Source organism: Vulpes lagopus, chromosome 8, assembly GCF_018345385.1.
Source record: "Vulpes lagopus strain Blue_001 chromosome 8, ASM1834538v1, whole genome shotgun sequence".
Classification (NCBI taxonomy): Eukaryota; Metazoa; Chordata; class Mammalia; order Carnivora; family Canidae; genus Vulpes; species Vulpes lagopus.
This window is the reverse complement of record NC_054831.1, coordinates 108,043,141-108,058,699: the sequence shown is the minus strand read 5'-3', so window position 1 is coordinate 108,058,699 and position 15,559 is coordinate 108,043,141. Positions and strand designations below refer to the sequence as shown.

Below are 15,559 nucleotides of genomic sequence, written 5' to 3'. Positions count from 1 at the left end.
ACTGCTCCTGCTTGTGCTCTGTCAAATAAATAAAACAATAAAATCTGAAAACACACACACACACACACTAAACCCACAAAAAAAAATCCCCTCACGAATCCCAATTAATTGATACCAGACTAGTAAGACATCTGAATCTCAGACTTGGACAGAAAGGGGTGTTTGGAGACTGGAGTAGTCACTCTCCCTGCATATTTCTGGCTTGCTACCCCCTGCACACAAACGGCTGCCCCCTTCCAGCCCCACTGGGGCTGATGGGGATCACATGACTGGTTCTGGCCAGGAAGCTGGGAGTGAAGCAATGTGTCTGGCTAACTAGATTCAAACATTGAATTGCTGATGAGAGACTTCAGAAATGTTAGTCCTTCTGGCTCCCCCTCTCCAGTGTTCCAGAAAGTGAACACTGTTTCACTACATCAAGTCTCCAGGTGATGAGGGCTCCAGAACCTCCAGCTACGGAAAAAAAAAACAAAACAAGACAAAACTCTGCTGATCTCTGTAGAAGAAATAAACCTTTATGGTTTTAAGCCCAGGGAAAGTTCAAGGTTATTTGTCATTGCAACATAACCTAGCCTGTCCTCAATGATACAGCAATCAGGAAAAAGGAGTATGTTGTTACTTGACAAGTAGGAATGACTTGTCAATACCCTCATGATGGTGTTACAGGCTTGAAAACATTCCCTTAACCCAGGATAAACAGGCTTCCAGTGATGTAGCTCGCCACTCTCCATTTGCCCTCTTTGCAGACAGGCTGGTCAACTGTCACCTGCCAGGTATCTGGGTTTATCTGGAATTCTCAGTGAGTGGAGCTGGGAAGAGGGCTTTGTAGTTTCTCTGAGATATGCTGATGCTGGGGAGTTTTAATTGCTCATTATGCTGGTGATCGTTTCAGCAGACAAGGAAGTAAATTGCGAGAATATTCACCTTATTAAGCACTAGCTGTTTGCCAGATGATCCGGATCAAGCAGTCTTTCATGTATGTCCTAAGCCCCAAAGCCCAACCGAGGTAACCCGGATTTGTTGGGCACAGGACTTGGGCACTTTTGCATACTTGTAGGGGCCAAGTTCATGTTCTGTGTCTTTGTTCTCCTGGAGGATTTCAGTCGGCCCACTGGCTCCAGCCTTGTCTCTCTTGATGTTGTTTGTCCAGTCTTGTTACCCACCCCTCACCAAAATGCCTTCCGCCACACTTTATTTATTTTTCTTTTTTTTTTTTTAACATCCTCAAGTCAATCTTCTCTCTGTACCTCTGAGCCATTGCACTGACTCCTCCCCTGCCTGGACTAACCCCCCCTTTCACTGCTCCTCTGGCAGCTCCTACTCATCCTCTGGCCTCAGCTTAGATGTCACTTCCGCCAGGAGGCCTTTCCTCACTTCTTGGTTTCACGAAGTTTCTCTGCTATGGGTACGTTACTACACCTGCACCCATGATAACCCTCACAAGACCTGGCTGTGCCTGCTTGTTTCACCGAGCTTTCTGTAAGATCCATGGCGGTGAGTATGTATATGTCTTGTGCCCCTTCGTGGACCAGTCACTACCACAGGTCTTAAAGAAGTGAAAGAGAAAAGGGGCCAGCACTCACCATCATCTGTGTCCCATTGGCTCTTTCTGATCTGGTGCCTGTGCCACATGCTTTTCCGGTTTAGAGAAAGCAACCCATCTATGTCAGGGGCTGCATTTCAGGGCAGTTCTTGGGGAAAAAATATAATATATATATTTTTTTGGGGGGGGAATATATATAAAATATAAAATATATATATATATATATTTTTTTTTCAATTGCCTCAAAGGGATCTCAGAGACTGAAAGGGGACAACTGTAAATCCAAGTCACTTTGGAGCCCCTCTGACCCTCCACCATCACATGTTAGTCATGAAATTGGCTCCCCAGGCTCAGCTAAGACCCTGGGTAGCCTGGGCTGGGTCAAGGCTTCAAGCAGCCCCAGGATCCCTGGAGTCTCTGAGTTGTGGGGGATTGTGCCCATGTAGATGTCTTACCAGGTCTTCCTTTCTCCTCTCTACCACCCTCCCAGGTCTCATCGGGGTGGGCAGGGTCTCAACAGGGTACGGCCATTGCCAGCTTTTCCATATTGTCATGACCATCCATCATCAGATTGATGGAATTAGAGTCCCTTCCACATGCACACTGGGATGCCAGGTAGACAGCTCAGTGGTCCTCTTCCCAAGGTGTCAAGGGCAGCAGCAGTGGGTCCCTGATGGAAAGGAGGAGAGAAAGAGGAGACAGAGTCCTTCCATTATTGCCAGGGATTAAGAAGACGCTAGCCTCCCCTTCGTGCGGTTCACTGTCCCCACCACACACCATTGTGAGCCTTTGTTTTTTGTTTTTTTTTTTAAGATTTTATTTATTCATTCATGAGACACACAGAGAGGGAGAGAGGCAGAGACACAGCCAGAGGGAGAAGCAGGCTCCATACAGGGAGCCCGATGTGGGACTGGATCCCAGGACCTTGGGATCATGCCCTGGGCCAAAGCCACCCAGGCGTCCCCATTGTGAGCCTTTGAATGAATTTTTTCATTTACTCCCCACTCTAACTCTAAAGTCCTACTCCTATGAGCCCCATTTTTCATCTGGAAGCACCAAGGCACAGAGAGGCTGAGGAATTTACCCACAGCCACACAGCTAGTAAGTGCCTCAGCCAGCAGGCAGTCCCACATTAGAGTTTGTTTATTTTAGTCAACTATGCTATGGTATAGTCATTGGATGGAATTGCATAAATGGTGATAAGAAATACACTGGCTCCTCCCAACATGCATGACTCTCAAGTTCAAAACTGCAAGGCGTGCAAGTACATATACTATATGATAATGTTAATATAAAACTTATTAACATATATAAACAATGTTTATATGTTTATGAACATGTATGAACAATGCCCTACATTGTTCAAGGACACATACATTCATGCATGTGTGCATTAGGAAGATAAATGCCTGGGACTAATGCCCCATTGAGTTTCTTTTAGTCTGTAAAGGGATGGATCAGGAGAAGCACATGGACCTCCATGAGGGTAATATTTACCTCTTAACCCAGTGGGGGGTACATTCTTGTGACCCGCCCAGAGCCCACTCCCTTCAGCTGCTTTCAGTAACTGACACTCTTATCTTTTTTTAAAGATTTTATTTTTTTATTTGAGAGAGAGGGGAGAGTAAGAGATCACAAGTCGGGGGCGATGGGGCAGAGGGAGAGGGAGAAGCAGGGAACCTGACTCAGGGCTCGATCCCAGGACCCTGAGATCTTGACTTGAGCTGAAGGCAGATGTTCCACCCACTGAGCCCCTTAGGCATCCCTCTAACCCCTAGAGCCCCTGTGGCGGCAGGAGGAAGCCCCCCACCGCGGGACTTGCCTGACTTCAGGGCTGGGCTTCAGTTCCTTCTCTGACCTCACTCCTCTGTTTTTCCCCACCTCCCCTGGGAGCGTGTCCTTCCTGAAACCAGCCTCAGACCGTGGAGAGAGCCCGTCACCATGCCCCCGTCTGTAGCTCACTGTAGGCTCCAGACTGAAGAGCCAGGCGCTGGCTTGGGGAGGAGAATGAGAAAGACCTCAAAGAGTAGATGGGGAAATCGACCATCAGGAAAGACAGCTCCCTGAGGAGGTCTATAGAGTCAGCCTGATGCCAATAAAAACACCAAATTCATTTTTGGAGCTAGATTAGGTAGTTTTAGTTTCACTGGGGAAAAAAAGAAAAGGAATGAGTCCCAAGAGCTGTAAGAAGCCCAGGCGAAGCAAGAAGGGAGGACCAGATGGGATTGAGGAGAAAGTCCCTGCCTCGGGAAGGACAAGTCCCAGGGCCCAGAGGGCTGCAGAGGCACCTGCTTCTCTCTCGAATGAAAGCAGGATCTCATTTTCATCCAGAGACACTTGCTTCCCAGGTCTGGACCTTGCTCAGAAAGCAACCACACCTTTCCACACCCTGGGCTGCCCTGGGTAAGCCGCGATCCGGATAGGATTGTGCCACGTGACATATGGCCAAATGCTCCTGGCCTGTCCCCAGCTCGTTTATTTGCAGTCAGAGCTTCAGCACTTCAAAAGGCCCCGGTCCACCAAGCTCCTTAGGAAAGGTGCCTTCCTGGATGTGTGTTCTTCCCGGATGCTGGGCTCTTGCGGCTGACCCTGGTGCCCAACAAACTTTCCTTGGGAGAGGTGAGGGTCCTATTTGTCAGGAAGGATTCCCACCCTCCCCCTAACCTAACCTGACCCCCTTCTTCGCTTCTCCCCGCCCTGCCAGGTTTGGGGCAGGCTGCAGCACACTTCTCATTTGTAAAGGAAGGATCCATCATGGCACCACGAGGGGTGAGCCCTGACTTGGTCACTTGGCACCATAGCCCTGGATTGTCCCAGTGCTGTCTGGAGGCCAAAGACCTGCCTGTGAGATAACTTGGAACCAGGGGCAAAGACTCCTTGGAAAGGGAGCATTGGTCTCCAGCAGTGAATGAAAGTAATTGATTTACAGGGGTGAGGCAGGGCCCAGGAGAGGAGCTGAGGCCCTGGCAGGAGGGAGACTGAGACAAGTCCATGGGTAAGAGTGAGGCTCAAAATGAAAAGTGTTTATGTACTCGGGTTCGAGAACAATACCAGCCCTTTAGCCATTCATTCACTGAATACAACCAGTATGTATTGAGGGCCTCCCCTGTGCCATGGGATATACTTCATTGCACAAAAGAGACAGGGCCTCTGTCCCATAGAGCTTACGTCCCAGTAGAGATGTCAGGGGGAGAGAGGCCACAGACAGCAGGCGGTGTAGTTACTGGGGGGTGGTGAGTATTGCAGCACAAAGAAGAGAGAAAAAAATAGAGCAGAGGAAGAGGTGGGGTGGGCTGCAGTTTTAAATAGGGTAGGCCTCACTGAAAGGTGACATTTAAACAAAGATTGAAGGAGGTGAAGGAGTGAGTCATGCGTGTATCTGGGGAAAGAGCATTCTGGGCTGAGAGAACAGTCTGTGGAAGCGTCCTCAGGGAGGGGAGCTGGCCGCGGGGCAGGTGCGGCGAGGGGCCAGCGCGGCAAGAGCACAGTGGGTGAGCCGGGCGGAGGCTCCAGGGGGGCCTAGGGCCTTTGGCTTTTCCTCCAAAAGTAGGGGAGAGCCAGGGGATGGTGTGCGCAGAGGCGGAGATTCCGCTCCAGTGGCTGCCGTGCTGAGAACAGAGCTCCGCGGGCGAGGGGGAGGCAGGGACCCCGCCAGGAGCCTGTGTAGGGAGCCAGGGGCGGGGTGGTGGGCTCCAGAGGCATCCCGAAGGCAGATCCGGAGAAGGGCTGACAGATGGCAAGGAAGGGGCTAAGAGGAAGAGGCGGCAGGACGGTGCCCAGGTTTCTGGCCCAAGTAACGGGAAGGAAGGGGCTGGCGGAGAACGGGGGAGGAGCCCGTGCAGGGGAGGATGGCAACCGGGAAGTCAGCTTGGCACCTAGTGGGTCTGCGACGCCCCTCAGCGTGCTCAGTAGGCAGCTGACATGCAAGTCTGGAGCTTGCAAGAAAAAATTGGGAGTCTTTGGCATATTGATGATATTTAAAGTCAGGAACCCGTACTATTGGCCAGACATGGGCCCAAAGGTGATCGATGTGAACCCAAACCTTCTAATATACTATTATTATTTTCCTTTCGCAGATGGGGAGACTGAGGCTCGGAGAGATGTCACTTGCTCCAAGTCTCACAACTCATCGATGATAGAGCTGAATTCAAACCTGGGTTACCCAACCAAGGAGTCTTAGCTCCTGGCCTCTCATTTCCCCCAGGGACCCTACTGTTTAATCTTTTATGGCATGTCATATATGAAAAATGGATATAATTTGGTTAAGGTTAGTGGGCAATCCAGAAAAGGGGAGGACACAGCAAACCAAGTCACCTAGTGAGGGCACCCACCCATCAACCCCCACAGAAACTGAGCGGGAATCTTCAAGGTGAGACTGATCTGGAGGGATGATGGGGCTTAAAGACTGGCCCGGAGAATTTTAAGTGGAGGTGGCAGGCAACAGGGAGCCATTAATGGTTCTTGAGGGCTATAGGTGGTCAGAGCCTTTAAGAAAGACACATTCAATATGGGCGTGCAGGAGGACCAGAGAGGAGGAAATAGGCCTGGAAATTGTGGATACTGTTCAGGTGTGAAGGATTCAGGTTCCCAGCCAGTGGAGGAGAGGACAGAGTCAGGAAGCTGACCCCCCTGAAGACATTGCTGGGCAGAGTCTGTGCCTGATACACCACGGGAGCTGGAGGTGAGAGATTAGTCAAGGGCACAATTTCAATGAGGGGCAGAGGGGCAGATGGGAGGTAGAGAATGATGCCAACTGAACAACAAAAAAAAAGGGGAAGGGGAGTTGGTTGAGAGGAACTTGGCCTTGCCTTTCTTGTTTTTGGACTTAGTGAACCACAAAGGCACAGATTTCTGTTTTGCAGAAGCTCGCAGCCCAGGGGGGGCTAGGCTACAAGACAGAGTGTGTTAAGGCATCTCGCAGTGCAGGCAAGAGGAGGCCAGAGGATGGGGTGGAGTCCAAGGGGGGTGTCTTGGATCAGAAACTGGTTAGGGGACACCTGAGTGGCTTAGTGGTTGAGTGTCTGCCTTCAGCTCAGGTCCTGATCCCCTGGGTCCGGGGATTGAGTCCCGCATCAGGCTCCCTGCATGGACCTGCTTCTCCCTCTGTGTGTGTGTGTGTGTGTGTGTGTGTGTGTGTGTGTCATGAATAAATAAATAAAACCTTAAAAAAAAAAAAAAAGAAACAGATTGGGGCTGGAGACAGAGATTTCGGAAGCAGAAGCATCCGTCTCTAGGTCAGTCCTGAGTGAATAACCTCAAGGAGAGAAAGAGGGTTGCTTGAGACAAAAAAAAAAAAAAAAAAACCCAGGACGGAGCCCCAGGTGTGCTTCTGCCACTTGCTGGCCCTTTGGACCCTGGGACCAGTTTCTTAACCACTGTGGTTGGTCCCCGATGTCCTTATCTGTAAAATGTAATAATAGTTGTTACCTCCTCGGGTTGTTGTGTGAACAGAGTAAACTAATAGATGTGATTGCTGAGAACCCCACCCAGCCTGGGCTGAGAGCTCAGAAATGTTCCTGAGAAGAGGAGCCCAGAGGGCTCAGGGAAGAACCCTATCCTGAACTGCAACGGGGAGGAACGTCATGAAGGGAAATGATTGCTAGTGGTGACAAGGAGATTCATCAAACCAGCTGGAGACCAGGAAGTTTACACCTATCATCTCAGTTCATTTTCCTGGCAATACGGTGAGGGAGCATTTATCAACACGCCCATTTTTCAGATGAGGACAGTGAAGCTCATGGATTTGTTCTTGGTAACAGTCAGGAACAGGTGGAAGAGGGACTGGGATCCAGGGCTGTAGAAAATGCTTCCAGAGCTTATGTGGGTAACCACTGCCCCACACTGTGCCTTTGTGAGGGGATGGGAAGTTCAGAGAGTGGCTATGGGTGTTGAGAGGCCCAGACAAACTGGCTTCCCCTGAGCGTCAGGGCCATGGTACTAAGAATTAAATCACACGTGAGCAGAGAGGAAATGGTAGTGGGAGGTGGAGACCACACATTGGAGAAGTTTGGTCATGAATGAAAGGAGAAATAGGAGAGCAGTGTGTTGGGGGTCAAGGAGAGGTTTTATAGAAGCAGATACCTTAGAGCATGTCGTCAGTGGAGGGGAGGGGACCATGGAAAGAGAGAACCCGAAGAGCCAGGAGACAGAAGTGTAACCAAGGGAAGGAAGCCCTCCTATGAAGGAATGAGAGCAAAGCCACAGTCAAAAAAATTTAGGTTTGACAGAAGGCAGGAAATGGCCACAACCCACAAGGAAGTAGTAACTAGATAGGAAAAGAGTTAATGAGTGCCTTGGTTGGATTTTTCTGCCTCATTCATGACAGGGGAATGTAGGTGTGTCTCATGAACTGGTGGGGCACACTGAACCAGAAATAATTTGTTCTGGAGTGAAGGAGCCCCTGAGATAGAATGTAAACTGTGTCTAAGCTGTAGTTCAGAAATATGTAAGTGTCCATCTATCCATTCATTCACCAACCTATTTATCATCCATCCACCCACCTATCCATCCATCCATCCATCCATCCATCCATCCATCCATCTATCTATTCATCCATCCATCCACCCACCTATTCATTCATCCATTCACCTGCCCAGCCATCCACCCATCCACTTATCCATCCATCCATCCATCCATCCATCCATCCATCCATCTATCCATCTATCCACTTACCCATCCTTCATCTGTCATCCATTCATTCGTTCACCTATCCATCCATCCAACCATCCACCTTTAACCCATTCAACAAACATTTTATTGAGCACCTATTGGGCGCTAATTCCTGGAGCTGCAAGTTGGAACACAGAAGAGATCCTGTTTTCAAGGAGTTCATAGTCTTCTATGTAAGAACTGGCAAACAAACCAGTGATTACCATGTTATATGACAAGAGCATGATAGGGAAGCCAGGGACCTGTGAAGACAAAGAGGAATATGGGGGCTGAAGGAAGGAAGTGAGGGTTTAAGCTGTAATCTGAGGAGGGTAGGAGTGGAAGGAAGTGGGGTGTGGAGGAGCAGGAGAGAGAGTTCTAGACAGGGGGAAGAGCCTGTAAAAAGAGCCTGGTATTTTCAAGGAACTGAAAGCAGGTCCATGTGGCTAGAACAAAGTAATGGGATAGATGGTGGGGCTGGGGGCAGAAGTTGAGGCTGGAGTTGTCAATGAGAATCTGGACTTCATCCTAAGGGCAATGGGGAGGTATGGAGGGATTTTTGAGAGGGGAGAGCCTTGCTCAGATTTGTGTTTTGGACAGATCTCTGGGCTTTAGAGAGGAGGGGCAAGCCTAGGAGCTGGGAGATGAGTATGGGGCTGTGGTCCAGCAGGGAGATGGAGGAGGTATCCATGTGGATGGCGACGAGGGGATTGATTCAAGACACATCCAGGTGGCCTACTGAACAGGTCTTAACCAAGGGAGGGGAGGGAAAGCCAGGGTAAGGATGCCCCTGTGTCACTGCCCCAAGGAATCAAGCAGACCAATGACCTGTCAGGATAGATTGACTCATCAGTAAGCACATCAGGCCCTTGTGACAAGGGAGTGGGATGTATTCTGGGATTAGGGGATGGGGATAACATTTGGGACCTTTGCATCTCAACCACCATGGGCAGGACAAGGCAAATCTAGCTTCAGCTGTCAGAGGACAGAGCTCAATGGATAACATCCTTACTGGAATGCTCCAGGCAAGTCATTGTTCCTCCTGGAGCCTCAGCTGACATGGGTTGCCATCTCAGTGACAACTGTCATGTGCAGTTTGAAGATGATAAAGAGCCTCCATCCTAGCAACCTGACCCCCGCTCAATGGCCTGGGGCTAAGTTCTTGGGGGTTGTGACAACAGCATCCCTGGTTCTGCCCCAGCCGTACCCAGAATCTAGCTGTTGCAGCCCCTGCAAGCTATAGTGGGGGAAATACTGATCCTTTCTAGTCCCCAAGGGACTCCCTGTGGTTGTGGTCTCGGGGCCGGGGCAGGAAGGGTAGCAGGTGCATAGGCGGCATGTCTGGCCAGCTTGAGTCAGAGGTGTTGAGACAGGCAGTGACTCTGTCCTCTTCCTCCCACTCAGGTCCAATGCTCCTTTAACTCTGTTGTCCTACTGGGCCTGAATCTGGCCTGTTGCCTGCCTGTGACCTTGCCCTTCCTCCAGCGCCTTTTCCCTGTCACCCTCCATAGAACTCTGCCTCACTGCTGCCTCCTCCAGGGAGCATTCTTGATTCCCCTGCCCGATCTCTGAGCCCTAGGGTCTGCATAGCACCACAAAGGTCTCTCGAGACCCTTAGCATCGTCCCAGACTCCAGGACATCCCATCTGGAAGGTCCCCTGGAATCCATTTCATAGCTGGGAAAACTGAGGAGGAATAAGGCAGTTAACCCCTGGCAAGGAAACCACCTCAAAAATGTCCCTGGTCTGTGCTGCCTCCAAAGGAGGTGGAGAGGCGGGCTCTGCACTCCATGGTTTCTCCCCAGGCCCTGGCTCCGGCTCACCTCCTTGTCCTTCGTTCAGTCCCCTCTGTCTCCGTCAAGCCCCATTGAAAGCCACATTGTGTGCAGGCGCTGGGGGCACACACAGTGGACGTGCCCCTGCCCTCACAGAGCTCACGGTCCCAATGTCGCATCAGGACCATGTCTCCCACCAGAGTTCTGTGCTGCTTCTCTCATTTATCTCTGCACATTCCCTCCTTTGCACTCGTGCTAAACACTTGTCTCCTGTGAAATGCTCGCCCCTCCTTCTCTTGGTGTGAATCCTCCCAGCCTCAAGGCCCAGGTTCCTGACCACTGCCTCCACGAAGCTTTCCAAGATCTCTCAGCCAGAAGCAACCTCTCTCTGCTCTGGGCCCAACAGCCCTTTATCTCACGTGCACATCCCTGTGTTGGGGCCAGGTCCCGTGCCCCTGCAGCCACAGCCCCGGTACAACCCCTGACGCACAGCAGGTGCGCACTGGTATGTTTGCTGCTCTGTTCCCTCCCTTGCCAGGGATCTGGCACCAGCCCGGAGCTTGTCCAGAATCTTCTTTTCCTGCTGTCACAACCAATTCCCTAGAAGTGACAGGGGAATTTGGGTCATTCTGGAGAAACATTCTGAGTCTGTGGCAGAACAAGGGGGACTCAAACCCCGCTCAGGGAGTTTCCCCAGCGGTGGGACTGGGCGGCCTCGCTGGTAATAAAGTTGCTAATCATCAGCACCACAGTCCCTTCCTGTCCAACACAGAAGGGTATTCTGTGGCCCCTGTGGCAGGTGGAGAAGCCACTGGGTGGAGGGCATGGAGGACAGAGAGGGTCAAGAGACACTACTCATGAGAAGTAGCATCAGCAGAGACATCCTCTGGCCCTCCTGGGACCCAGGCCCTCCCCAAACATCTTGGGATGTTTGCATTCCTCCTGGCCCAAGACTCTTCCGCAGGCCAGAGTGGCCCTCTCCTAGGCTCATGGAGGCCACCAGCACCCCTTCCCCAGCCCAACCTGTCCTCCTCCGACTCCACAGGGTGGGGACTCCTGGATGCTCCTCTGTGTGGGATGGAGGCTGTTCCCACTTTGTGCAGGAAGCTTCTGCCAAAGATGAGTACAGGCAGGAAGACCCCCCCACCTCTAATCTTCTCTGCTACACATGCAAATGGAAACCTGTCCCAGAGACAGGAAGGATGGCCCAGCCAGTCTGGGGGCAAAGAAACCCCCAGCTGTGGCATGAAGAGTGGGTGATGTAACCCTAAGAGAAGTAGAGAAATGCTAGTGTGAGATCCACTGGGAGGACCCCAGCTTTCTCAGATCTGCTATTTTGGTGGGGTCCCCTGGGACAGTCCAAACATCCCTCTACAGGTGATGACATAAGGCCCAGGGAGGTTCTGCGAGCTGCCCAAAGTCACATGGCAAGACAGTGACAGACGATCCTGCCCAAGGGAGGTCTTGCCATGGACCAGGAGGCGAAGCAGCCCCAGCCTGCCAAGGTGGCTCTGGAGGATGAGAAGCGTTGGCCTCACCCTCCCACGACCCCGTCCAATGTATGGCTTCCTCTTCCAGGTGTCCGGTGAGGACTCGCAAGGTGACCGTCTGAGCACACCCCTGGGGTTGGATTTCCACAGACAGTACAGGCTGTGGTTACCATCCCTGCTGATAAAGATGTGACAATGACTCCATGTTAACACAGAGCCAGCTGAAGTGAGAAGGCCACGTGCACCCCATATTGTAGAGCCAAGTGTCATCTGAGCTGCTCCTCGGGGGACACTTGGGAACAGAGACGAGCCAGACCCAGGTCCCACCTGTCAGAACCAGGGTCCAGGGCACCCTGCTGAGATGCTGCCCCCTGGAAGCAGGCATGAGACTCTGCTCCTGGTGAAGGGACTCCCGCCACCTGGCCCAGGGGAGCTCTCAACAGACAACTGGCCATTTTCTCTGGTGGCCAGGGGAGTGGCCTGATGCAGGGATGCTGTGGCCCATGGAGTACATGGAAAGTCTGCTTAGGGCATGGTTCACGTTGGACCCTGACCACATGTCCACTGCAGACCAGGCCCTCAGAGATCCTTGCATTCTGATTAGCAGCCCTGGAGGAGGGGCCCCATGTTGGGGTGCTGGGCTTCCCAATCTACAGAGGTATCAGTTTGGACTAAATGGTGATTAAAATCTGTGGTTCGGGGCCCAGCCTGGGGAAGCACCCACAACTAAAGGCAGCTGGGCTACAGACCTTTCTCAGAATGAGTGGAGCTGGGGTCCCCCCCTGTAAAGACATCCCTGTGGCTGTGCAGCCTGCTGACCCCTCCCTCCAGGAAGCCCTCCCAGAGCCCAAAAGCTTCTCCAGGCCCAGGCTAGGCAGCTCCTCTTGGCTCCTACCTGGCTGTCCCCCCACCCTCCCCCCCCACACAGACATCATGCATGAAGGAGGCTCACCAGCCTCAGAGCAGAGGCCAACCTGATTTAGGATAGAGGCTTTTCAGTTCTGCTAATAGAGGAACCAAGAAATGTCCCCGTGAAAGGAGAAGTGTGTCACTGCCACGGCCCCCAGAAACACATACCCGACCTCTGTCCCTAAATTAAGTGCCCATTCTCTGGAAAGCCACAAACATTCCAAGACTGGACTTGTGCTGAATCATCTCAAATCATCAGACTCCACTGGTGTAGGGAAGGATGTGTGTGTGGGGGTGTGTGTGTGTGGGGGGGGTGACAGGAGGTGGGGCAAAATCCCCGAAGAGGTTAAATAGGTCACCTCCATGCGTGGCTGCCATCCTTGCCTCCCCCCGTGCAGAAGGACACACACTTGCAGTCTCCTGGGCTCCTGGCACCATGATTCCCTTGAAGATGCTGCTCCTGGTCACGCTCCTCCTGGGGGCTTCTCTGCAGGTCGCCCATGCAGGTAAGAGCAGAGGAGACGTGGCCAGAGGAAGGGACACTGGGACAGGAGTGGTGAGGGTGCCAAGATTGCGGCCGCAATGCCCACTACTCGTGCAGGAGTTACGGCCCAGCTCTTGCTCCAGGGACGGAGGAGGCTGGAAGTAGTAGGATTCTGAGGGAGGCATTCAAAGGGAAAGGATGAGGAGGAGCAGGGGGAGGAGGAGGAGGATGCCACCCCAGAGTTTGGGGATCGGCTCCCCTCAGAGCAGAGTGAAGGCCCGCTCTGGCTGTGGCAGGTGAGAGGCAGTGATCTTGGTTGTGTTTTGACCATGGAAAACGACCTATTTTCAGAAGCACCGGTGAGCGTGTCTGTTTTATTCACGGCTCTTTCTCCACACTGAGGGAATTAGCGGGAAGGCAGGAGCGCCGGCTCCCGGAGCCCACGAAGAGCGAGCGGCCCACGCGCGGCCGGAAGGGAAAGGCCAGCATTAGCCCCGTGCGAGCACAGCCACAGCGGGCCAGGCCCTGCACGCCACGGGGCCGCGGCCCTGACCGGTGGCTCTCGCTTCTGTGCGCGCGGCCGGGGCAGCTCCGTGAGTGGGTCCAACCCAGTTATACCCCCGAGACGGCCGGAGGCTGCTGGGGGCTTCTAGAAAACACTCCAGCATGGCATTAATTAAAGCCACATATCACCTATTGGCCGATTTGCAAATGTTGGATGCTTTTTCTTGTACCAAGAGAAGGAAGCCAGGGCCCAGGAAAGTGTCTTTGCACCCTGGGCTTCCATGTAATCATCTGTAAAATGGGAGTAGTGACAGTGCCTGTCTCCGGGTGCACTGTGAGGGCTGAATGAGCTCTGGTAGGCAGAGGCTCAGCCCAGAGCCTGTCCCAGGGGAGATTCTTGGATGGTTCTGGGCTGGGATTTGAGTGTGTGCACACACAGATGCACACACACAGAGACACACATAGATGCACACCAATATATATACACAGATCCCCCAAACACACAGAAACATTTGTGCACACACATACACTCATGTCCTCTGCCCCCGAGCACACAGAAAGACCTCATACACACAAATGTGTGCTCACACAGGTGACACACAGACACAAACATGCAAAGGCACACATTCACACACACACCCATAGACGTGTGCACACAAACCCTCCCAAACACACACAGATGTAAGCACAGAGAGACATACAAGCCCACAGGGATCCCCAAAGCACAGAGACCTTATGTGCACAAATGTACATATACTGACACTCACAAGACACCTCGTCCCCAGGAGGCTCACACACACACGGACCTACTCTGACACCACATGCGCACACAGATCAGCACAGACGCGCACACAGACATGCACACTTGGACTCCCCTCCACAGGGGAGGCCACAGACCTCCCCCCTTCACAGACGCTCTTGGACACCCCTGCTCCCGCCTCCCTTCTCCACAGCTCGAGGCACCAACGTGGGCCGGGAGTGCTGCCTAGAATACTTCAAAGGAGCCATTCCTATCAGCAGGCTGACAAGGTGGTACAAGACCTCAGGGGAGTGTCCCAAGGATGCCATTGTGTAAGTGTGCCCTGGCCCCCTCCCCTTCCCCCATCCTTGCTCCTAGGAGCTGAGTCTGGGGCAGACCCTATAGCTTCCAGGAGGACCACTGTGGAAAGGACAGAGGGGGCCTTCATCGCCTGCTTCCCACCCTGACCCTGCTCCCTATGGCAGCTCCTGCACCCCACACTGTGAGACCCAAAAGGCCCCAGGCTGTGAGGTTATACCTCTTCGCCAAATTATGGGGAAACTGAAGCCCCTAAGAGACAGGGCAGCCCTATAGCACACAGGCAGTCAGAGGCCAGCATGGTCACTTCCCAGGCTTGGACTTGAGCCGGGCCCCTCCTGGGCACCCCCGGTTCCCAGGCTTTAGGTGGGAGCAGGCCAGCTGAAGTGGGGCTGCTGAGGCAGGATGTCCTGCAGACCTGGCTCCCTGGGGGACCGGCAGGGACTTGGGAGTCAGGAATCACTGAGAACAGAGCCTGACGTGCCAGATCTGCCACTGAGGAGCTCCATGACTTTGGGCAAGTTCTCGCTTCCCTTGGGGCCTGCTCAGTGCAGAGCAAGGCTGATCCCAGGGCACTGGAAGGCCTTGTTGCCCTGACACCTGCTGACGGGTTTCTCCCTCTCCTGCAGGTTTATAACTGTCCAAGGCAAGTCCATCTGTTCCGACCCCAAGGACAAGAGGGTGAAGAAGGCCGTCAGATATTTACAAAGAAACTGGAAGGGAGGGCCTCAAGAGTCCTGATTCCTGCCTGGACCATTTGGAGACCTCCAGCCTCAGTGTTTGCTACCCCAACCTCCAGCTGCTGGAGTCCAGTAGAGGCCCTCCAAGGACAAAGGTGAACCGTGTCCCCTCTTCTGGATGGAACCATAGCATGAAAGAGCCCAGATTAAAGTCTGTCTCTTTGTACCTTAGTCTGAGTCTGCGTGTTCTGTGCACCACCCTGTCACACTGGAAGGGCCCTCAGAGAATTCTGGTCCTGCCCTGTCCAGGCCAGAAGGGGAAACTGAGTCTGAGAGAAGGACCTGGCTACTGCAGACCACATGTGAGGGGTGAGAGAAGTTCCTGGTGAGAGAGACCCCAGCAGGGTAGCTGAGGGTGTCCTTGGGATGAGCCCCGCCTCCAAGAGACCTTCCCCAAGAACAGCTGCCCA

General features: G+C 52.8%; 1 protein-coding gene across 1 annotated transcript; it reads left to right on the top strand.

Annotated features, from left to right (window-relative positions):
* The first annotated feature begins 12,759 nt into the window (after nucleotides 1-12,759).
* Nucleotides 12,760-15,281, top strand: CCL17 (C-C motif chemokine ligand 17). The gene is made up of 3 exons (XM_041764987.1): nucleotides 12,760-12,870; nucleotides 14,306-14,423; nucleotides 15,039-15,281. The coding sequence occupies exons 1-3, from the start codon at nucleotides 12,801-12,803 to the stop codon at nucleotides 15,148-15,150; spliced, it is 300 nt and encodes a 99-aa protein (XP_041620921.1). The 5' UTR covers nucleotides 12,760-12,800; the 3' UTR covers nucleotides 15,151-15,281.
* Nucleotides 15,282-15,559: the final 278 nt, after the last annotated feature.

What these genes read in the sequence shown, in the direction of transcription:
- CCL17 (XM_041764987.1), top strand. Translation starts at nt 12,801, where the DNA reads ATGATTCCCTTGAAGATGCTGCTCCTGGTCACGCTCCTCCTGGGGGCT. An exon ending in TCTGCAGGTCGCCCATGCAG is followed by an intron (nt 12,871 to 14,305) that starts GTAAGAGCAGAG and finishes CCTTCTCCACAG; the next exon opens with CTCGAGGCACCAACGTGGGC. An exon ending in TGTCCCAAGGATGCCATTGT is followed by an intron (nt 14,424 to 15,038) that starts GTAAGTGTGCCC and finishes CCTCTCCTGCAG; the next exon opens with GTTTATAACTGTCCAAGGCA.